At 47.3% G+C, this 9027-nt stretch overlaps 1 protein-coding gene across 1 annotated transcript in view; it reads left to right on the top strand.

Moving 5' to 3' along the window:
- The first annotated feature begins 6531 nt into the window (after window positions 1-6531).
- The window catches only part of MUC4 (mucin 4, cell surface associated), a 49175-nt gene continuing 46679 nt past the window's right edge, over window positions 6532-9027 (top strand). The window contains exon 1 of the mRNA XM_042956566.1: window positions 6532-6688. Coding sequence (XP_042812500.1) covers window positions 6607-6688 — 82 coding nt within the window. The 5' untranslated portion in view covers window positions 6532-6606. The remainder of the gene's footprint in view (window positions 6689-9027) is intronic.

Here is a 9027-nt window from a genome sequence, read left to right as displayed (position 1 = left end):
CATTCCGTTGGGTTCACCTCCACCATTAGACTGTCAGCCTTAGAGACTTAAGGGACCCCATGTCTTGTAGACATAGCTAATTCATGTTCATTGACTTCTTGCTCTAGAAGGAAGGTCAGAGCAGTCTACAAAGACATACAAGGCCTGATTCTCACCTAAGGAAATGAGCCTAAACATGCAAGGAGCTTCAGGCACAAAGACTCTCCACCCTGCATTACCTGTAATAAGTACAACTATAAATAAGCCGTGTCCAACATAATCAAATAAGATATGGTAGTGGTCCACTCAAATGAGTTTTATGAAAAATATGTGAATGAAGTGTTTATAATAATGGGAGAAAATGCCTGGGTTTAAGGTTAGTGGTAAAGTAGGAATCCAAATTTTATCTGTGATATGATAGATTAAAACTACGTGTATGAGGAAGAAGTGAGAAAACTGTCAATGTATTAAGAGAGGTTTTTCTTGGCGGTGAAACACTGATGATGTTTTTCTTCTCTCTACTTTTAAATATTTTCCATATTTGCTATAATGGGCATGTATTGCTTTTATAATGGGGAAAAAAATACTGACTAGTAAGCTTTATTTTAAAAGACAATTTTGGGCCTAGCCTGGACTCTCGGTCAGAAGGCTGAGTTGGAGATGTCTGTCGGCTGTCCTGTCTGAGAGGACAATCTGTCATTGTTCAGTTCCCATAATGACAACACGTCCTGAGTGTTTCCTGGGAACACAGGTCTACCCTAAGGGCAGGGATTCTGGTTGGGGTGCTAGGAAAGTGTGAGGACAACCAGGACAACGAATAAATGCAGGAGGCAAGACAGCAAAGCAGAAAGAGCACTGGAGACCTGGGGCCAAGGCCCACATCAGCCACTCACTGACTTCGTGAACTCGGACACTCCCTTCTCTCTAGGTCTGCACCTCTTCCCTGGTAGAATGAGGAGTGTGACTACATGGGATTTCCCAAGTCTCTTCCAGTTCTAAAGTTATGTTGAGTTATTTTTTTATTTCAGAATGTCGAAAGGGAAACCTAACTGTAGGCTGCAGAGAGCAAATTTGGGCCCCTGGGGGTTTGACTTAGCACTGTGCCTAACTTCCTGGACTTAGTGTTCTGCTCTTTAAATTTGAGTGAATGGACACAGGGCTGTGGCCGGGTGCGATCTCTGTGCCCCAGTCCCCTCACCTGCAGATAGAATAGGGCAATGACCGTGCCTACTTCATGAAATTGCTGTGGAGATGAAATGCGTTAGTACGAGCCGACCTCTTAGAACACAACATCACTATTATGATTATTATTATTTTAAATGCTTATTTATTTTGAGGGAGAAAGACAGTACAAGTGGGGGGGGAGAGAGAACGAGAATCCCAAGCAGGCTCCACTTTCAATACAGAGTCCAATGAGGGGCTCAGTCTCATGAACCATGAAATCATGACCCGAGCTGAAATGAAGAGTGAGACGCTTAACTGACTGAGCTACCTAGGTGTCCCAGAACATCACTGTTATCAAAGCATGAGCCAGGGTGCCTCGGTGGCTCATTTGGTTAGGCGTCTGACTTCGGCTCAGGTCATGATTTCACTGTTTGTGGGTTCAAGCCCTGCATCAGGCTCTATGCTGACAGCTCAGAGCCTGGAGCCTGCTTCAGATTCTGTCTCTCTCTCTCTCTCTGCCCCTCCACTGCTCACATTCTGTTTTTCTCTCTCTCTCAAAAATAAACATGAAAAAAATTTAAAAAAAAATTTTAAAGTGTGAGCCTTTCGAAGATTGTTTGTGTCACTGGGATGGTAGCCACCCTGGAAACAGGGGCAGAACTCTGAGCCACCTGCCCCTGCTCATCTCAGTAGATGGCAAGACTTTCCTTCTCTCACCATTACTCATTTAGATGGGTTGGAACTGCAAACGTTTCATGCCTTTTGCTTTTTCTGCTTTGTTACAGTTTGTAGCTTTGCTTGGAAAAGAGAATCTATTGAGTCAATGTGTTTATCTTCTTTATTTCTGGTTAGTTTCTCTTTCTAGTTAAAACATACAGAAAATTTTAGGCTCATAGTACATCAGGGGGATGTTTAGATCTAAAATAAACTCGTCAAAATGAAGAAACAGGAAGGACTCATTTAATACATGCACTTTTTCCTTTAGAGATTCTAAATTTTCTTTTAGACTAAGAGCACCATTCCTTTTAATTAGTATAGGTCATCTTATTTCTGGTGACATTTTAGGTTTGGACATGTTCTAAAAGCAGAATACGTTAGTAAGATGTTTTAAACAACTGAATGGTTCTTATCAAGTCATCAGCCTAAAGCTGACATCTAAACACTCTAAAACATAAACACTCTAAAAATGACCATCTTTACTATGTTCCATCAGAAGTTGGCCTCATATTTACAATGTATTTTCCCTAAAATACAACAAAAAATTGGCTGAGAAATTTCTGCTTACGTTGTGAATCCTATTTCTCTACTGGCTTCTATTTTTTTTAGGAGTTGCCTTTTTACATCAAGTGTTTTGACAAACACAAATTAAGGACTGTGTGGCAAATATATAAATAAATCAGAGTAAATGGATAAACTTAGATTTCTGGGCCTCAAGTCGGTACTTCCCCTGGGCCTCTGCCTGCACACTCAGGATGGCTCCTCCTTCACAGAGACACCAGGCGAGAAGATGCTGCTTGTGTAGGCATTATACCCATCCCCCATCCCCCACCCCCTAGCCCCCACCCCCAAAAGTAAAATGAGAAGGGAAATGAGCTAATTGGCGTGAAAATACTCGGCACTTTTAAAGAAATGGACTGAGAAACCCAATCTTGGGAGAATGACAGGGGCCTTTATGTGGCCCAAAAGGCCACAGCCCTTGCTTTCACCAGGGTCTGGGAGCCAAGGCCCTGGGAGCAGAGCTGCCCTTTGTCACCTTGGTGAACCCAACACCTGTTAGAGCTGTCCTGAGTTGGTGGGGGCTGGGGTGAGGGGGAATAGCCAGGACCTTGCACCACTGCCTTGGCTTGAAAGCCAAGAAGGAGCTAGCAGCTGGAGGCTGCCAACTAACCACGCCCCTTGCAGCTGGACCACAGTCCTTCCTTAAAGGCACATCTCCATGTCTGCCTGGGGGAATTAACAGCCGGTTCAGCACAAAGTAAGCACTCAGCACATGTTCAATCCCTTCTTTTCCTCTGGAGGCAGGCTGACCACAGACTGCAGCTTTGTGTTCTGTGGTCTGGGCCAAGCGGTCAGGAGAGCATTCTCCAATTTCCCTTGATCACCCAACCTGAACCAGGACTCAGCAATGATGGAGCATGTGTTCATCTCCCTGAGGCTGGGTTCTCTCCCACATGAGATAGGGGGTTGATATGCACCTCACAGGGTTATGGGGACATACATGGGGCCCAGCACTCTAGTTATAAGTCTTTACGTTCAGGACTTAATAAATCAGATTAATAAATGTCTGCCTTCCTGCACCATCTCAGTCTAGGTACCTTAAATCTGATGAGAAATAAGTTTATTAGCAGCATGAGGGTCTATTGGGGCACAAATTATAAGGATGTGAGCAATTTTAGCCACCACCCCCCCCCTCAAAACCCAAAAAACTAGGACCTCCTGCTTCTGCTCCAGTTAGCTTAGAAGAGAAATCTCTCTTTAGGATCTTGACTTCACTGCCCAGAACCCAGGCTGAGTCTGTTCAAGCCAAGTCTGTAACTTTCTTTCATGTGAAAAGGTCATAACCTTGTCCTTGCTCCAATTTACTTATACCCCAAGTCCAGACTGAGCTCTCTTGGTGCTCCCCACAAAATATCAGCTTAAAGTCGGTTTCAGGTTCCTGCCCATGAATAAACCCTGCAGTCTTCTGGCCTAGGAGATCTCTACCTGACAAAACAGAGAGAACCCACTCATTGCCTCCCCTCTTACTCACCCCTTTGAGTCCCCATCAGATGCCTTGGGAGGGGAAAAGGAAGGACAAAAGACAGAGAAGCATTTGTTACAGAGACCCAGAAACATCCCAGCTCTGGAATATGGGCGAATTAAGAAGGAGCCGGGCTAAAAGAGAGGGGACCTGAGGCAGGCAGGGAAAAGATGAATGAGATTTGCATATGCCAATGTCTAAACCCCACTGGGACACAGCAAAGACCCTGAAATGCAGATGGGCCTGGAAATTCTTTTCCACACTCCTCCTTGTCACCTGGCTGCCCTTATCAGTTTCTAGCCTTAGAGATGATGTTAGGATGAAATGAGGGGTCACATGCCCTTTCCGGGTGTCTTAACATTTCTAAAGCATTTTAATATGTATGAGCTCACAATCTTTGAGGTGAGTGTTATTTGACAGAGATACTTTGCTTGACCACATCTTAGGCTCTGGAACCTTCTTCTAGGCCCATCTATGTACTTCCTTGTAAAATCCAGTTTTAGCAAGAACCCTGTGAGTTCAGTTCAACAACAGTGCTCCATACTCAATATCTGGTCGCCTCAATGTCCTATCTGGTCCCTCATCTCCCACCATCCCCCAGGTGATGTTTGATCACCCTGGCCTGTCTTTGGCAAGAGTCCAGTTAGGCTGGTTTAGCCAGAATCCCACTTACCACTGGTGTTTTCTCTTAGTAGTTTCCCATCCACTGACCACCCCCCCCAACAGCCTTCCCCCCACCTCCTTAACTATAAATTCCCATTTGTCCACGTTGTATCCGGAGTTGAGCTTGGTTCTATCCTGAAGTCCTTCCCCCTACTGCAAGGGTCTTGAATAAAATCTGGTTTTACCACTTTAATTACTGTCCAGCTTTGGTTTTCCCTTGACGTATTATGCCTGTTTTATAGATAAGGAAAACAAGGTTCAGGGAGGCTATGACTTACCTTGGGTGGCAGATTCAAGCCCAGGTGTCCTAATGCCCAGTGGAATCCTGGCCATCACAGTGGCCTCTGAAAAACACTATGCCTCTGGTCTTCCTTGCATTGGAAAGTGGGAGGTTATCTGTGACGTCAGGTCAACAGTATGTCCAACTCTTACTTTGGTCTAACCTGGAAAGTTTTTTTCTACTCTGTAGATGGACACTATAGTCCAGACAGTGTCACCAAACAAAACACACAGCAGGTTAATAGAGAAAACTCATGGCAGAAATATTATTAAGAAGGCCAAGTTGGGTCTTGGTGTCCATGTAAATTCTCTTTAGTGATATCCCCCTCCTATTCTGTCTAGGTACTCTATGCCTGAAATGTCCGTTTAGCTTTATGGGTTTCCTGCTCCCAGGAGAGAATGGGATCAATTCATCCAAACAGAGGTACAGGGACTGGTGGGGACACCATGCTACTTTTCTGCAGTATCTACATTCTAACTGGAAGATCTGGCCTTTGTGCTCTGGCTGTAATTGGATTTTAGCTTCAGCGAGCAAGAAGCCAACAGGTGGTGGGGCCTTCATGGTCCTCTGAAGTGGCATCACAGTGTCAGCCATTTACTCCTCTTTGGATATGGCTCGCTCTGCCTGGGAATGTGGAAATGCTAAATTCCTCATCCTGGGCTGTGCAGTGTCTGAGAGCCTGAGCTCCTTGCTTTGGGACCAATCGCTCCACAGATTCCCACACTCAGGAAACCAAGTCTTGAGGAACCAGAAGCAGGGGTTTGTGCTGTGGCAAAGGATGGGGGAATATCTCCACTGTTTTCCTTTGTGGAGCTACACCAACTACCTTCCCTTCAGAACTTTGCCCAACACACCCTGTCTGGGGTTCCTGTCCCTTCTTGGTTGTAAGCAAGTCACAATAAGTAAAAACGGGGTGCCCTGAGCCTTAAGATCTCCAGAAAAATCTCAGTTTCTTGTGGGATCACTATTACTTCTCCCCTGGTTCTATCCTCAACCACCCATCCCAGATCCCTCAAGCCACTTTCCCAGGTTGCCTTGAGTTCTCTGGACACTGGCTCTGTGCTCCCTCTTCTAGAAAGAAGAAACCCACCATTTGGTGAGAGTCTACCATGTGCCTGGTGCTGAGCAGATATTCTGAGCCCAACACCTCTTTCCAAAATTTACATACAGGGTATTTCTGATTCCTACCTCTCACCCTACAATGTCCCCCCCCACTTCCTGTGTTTCTTAGGGTCTCCTCAAATCTCATCCTCCAATTCATACAGCCCTAAACTCACTCCTTCTTGGCCCCTTTGTTCCCCATTCTCCTCTGCCATTTCTTCTGAAAGGCTCCCTCCCACCGACGCAGTCCAAAGCTTTGGCTGGACAAGGCAGCCCTTGAGAGGGAGAGGACGGTCCAGGATCCCAGGCAAGAGGGTGGCCCACTCATTCCCAGTGTGCCCTGGTTTCAATCCCCCACATCCTCCTCCCATCCCTCCCCCTAATTGGCTCAGGCTGACCAGGGACAGAGCAATAGGTATATCAGCGTTTTCTTTTTTTCCTGGTGGGGGAAAGAGGTGGAGATTGAGGAAAGAAAAGACGGGGCAAGGATGATTGGCATCGGGCCCCGCCTTCTTTTGTCCTCCTCCCTTGGTACTCTGGCCCCTCAGGGAAATACACCTGTTTCAGACCAGCAGCTGGTACAGACAAGTTCACCTCTGTTCCTTACCTGTTCCTCATACCCACTGCTTCTGTGCTGAAGAGCTTCCCTGGGGGAACCTGAGGGACTCTTTCTGGAGCCATGAGGGGAGCCCAGTGGAGGAGGGTTCCCTGGGTGTTCCTGAGCTGTTTATGTTCCCGTCTCCTTTGGCCAATGGTCCTGGGTAAGTGATGCACCTGGGGCAGCATTCTGGGGCAGAGAATGGCTGACTTCAGGGAGCCGGGGCTGGGGGAAGGAGAGAGAGGGAAGGAGGGAGAGAGAAGGGAGAGAAGTGATGAGACGAGAGGAGGAGAGAAGTGGGGAGAACACTAGATAAACAGAGAAAAGAGGAGGTAGAGACAGTGAGAAGCAGAGAGGTGCTTAGCGGGCAGGAGTGGCCTGGTTTTGGGAAACCCACTGGGGGAAATATGGCTTTATTTTGTGGGGAGAGAGACAGGTAGGCGGAACTATAGAAAGAGAGAGAGAGAGAGGGAGAGTTGAGGAGAGAGGCTGACACAGAGAAAACAGGAAAGCCGGGTGACAGAACGTGAAGGAAAACTGACATAAATATGCAGAGTCTGAGGAAAAGACAGTGAGAAGTAGATGAATGAGACAGACAGAGAGAGAGAGAGAGAGAGAGAGAGAGAGAGAGGAAAACCAGAGGCAGACCTGAAAGGAAAGGGACGAGGAAAAAAAGAGGCAGACTGACTTAGAAATAGGCGGGACCAGAGAGCAGCTGAGGTGTGGGGCAGTTGGCTTCTTGCCTCTGACCTGAGGTTGAAAAACCTCCTCTTGGGATAATGCCTTCAGGGCAGGACTCATAGGCCTGGTGTTAGCATTGGCCTCCTCCACACTCCACTTCCTTTCTATGAATGGGGTGGAAGCAAGGCCTGTTGGAGAAGTTCACCCTGTATCCTGTAGTCTTCCTCCAAGCTGCTCCTGGCTCCAGGACCAGGTTTTATTCTGAATTTCTAGATGTCTGAGGCTTCTGAGAGGCTCTGGGGCTCAGAAGAGGATGAGGGGTCAAAAGCCCAGACCAAAGAAATAGTCACAGCTCTCTCCCCTCCTCAATAGGCCTGGGTAAGCTTTCACCCAAGGGATCGTTTCTTGGGAGTGGGCCAGAAAGAGTATATTCTATTACAGATATTAAGAGAGATAGTACTGGTGAAGTGGAATACTCTGCCTTCCTTGATATGTTTAAGGGCTTGGCTAAGAGCAAATGAAACAACTACCACTTCCCCAACCAACCCTCCCACCTTACCCCCCTTTACCTCTGCCCAAAGTACTCATCACATCATAAGGAAATGGAGGCTGGAAGGAGCCTGCAGTGGCCAGCCACTTAGGAGTAGAAGAGAGGGATATGGAAGGGGTGTCCATGGGGGTTAATGACCATAGGCAATGGGGAGAAGGTGGCTTGGATTTAGGGGCCCTGGGGCCCAGTGTTGGCTTTGCCACTAACTGATCTGGTTCCTATGTGTAGGTCCTATTGTCCTCTCTCTCTCCAGGCCTTGGTTCCCCTATGTAAAAAATCAGGTGGTGAATGGCATGACCTCTGAATTCCCAAGTTCTTAAGTTTTGATATTCTGTGATGTAAAGTCAACAGAAAAAGTGTTCAGTCCCAGCTCTGTACTTGGGCTTTTGACCCCTCATCCTCTTCTGAGTCTTAGGGTCCTCCAGCTCAGGAGGAACTAGGAAATCCATGAAGAAGAGCTCAGAGGACAAGAACTGAGGTGGGAGGAAAAAGCCTTGGGGATCCGTGGGGTATGAACAAGAGAAGGAGTAAAGGACCATGAAGGTGAGGACCTGAAAGAAAGGATGCCTTGGAGTGCTGGGGCCTGTACGTTGTTAAGGGGACAAGATGGAGCAGAGCCCACAAAGAAGGTGGGCATGGGGTGGGAAGAGATGCGTCAAGCATCTGGCTGAGCATTTAGAGGATGTGAGGGAAAAAACAGTCTCCATTGGACAGGTAGTTGCCACCCACCCCCCCCCCCCTCCTTATGTGCTCCAAGAAGCTTCTGGGAAAGTAGAAAGTGGTCTCCCATTCCCTTGGATTGCTGAGGGTGACATATGGGTGAACTGCCTAACAGAAACTAGGACCTGTTTCCACACTTGCTGCCAGTACCCTCACCCAGGCCTGGCTCATCCCTGGAATAGGTGTCAGAGCCTCTCCACCAGAAAGAAAAACACTGGGTTTCCACAAAGATGCTACAGTGGAAATGGCTTCTTGAAGGAAAAGCCCAGCCGTCAAATGTGAAAGGGGAAAAGGAGGGTGGACAGAGGTGGGCTGGACAGGGAGTCAATGGAAACTCAATGGCTACTAGTGGCTCCCAGCAAGAGTGGCTCTGAGGAAGCCTGGCGACCCTGATTCCACAGTCTATAGCAAGGAAACTGGGTCAAAATAAAACTCAGTTGCTGGGGCACCTGGGTAGCTCAGTCAGTTAAGCCTCAAATTTCAGCTCAGGTCATGATGTCACAGTTCATGAGCTTGAGCCACACATTGGGCTCTGTGCTGACAGTACATAC

Source organism: Panthera tigris, chromosome C2, assembly GCF_018350195.1.
Source record: "Panthera tigris isolate Pti1 chromosome C2, P.tigris_Pti1_mat1.1, whole genome shotgun sequence".
NCBI lineage: Eukaryota > Metazoa > Chordata > Mammalia > Carnivora > Felidae > Panthera > Panthera tigris.
This window is presented reverse-complemented; position numbering and strand designations above follow the sequence as displayed.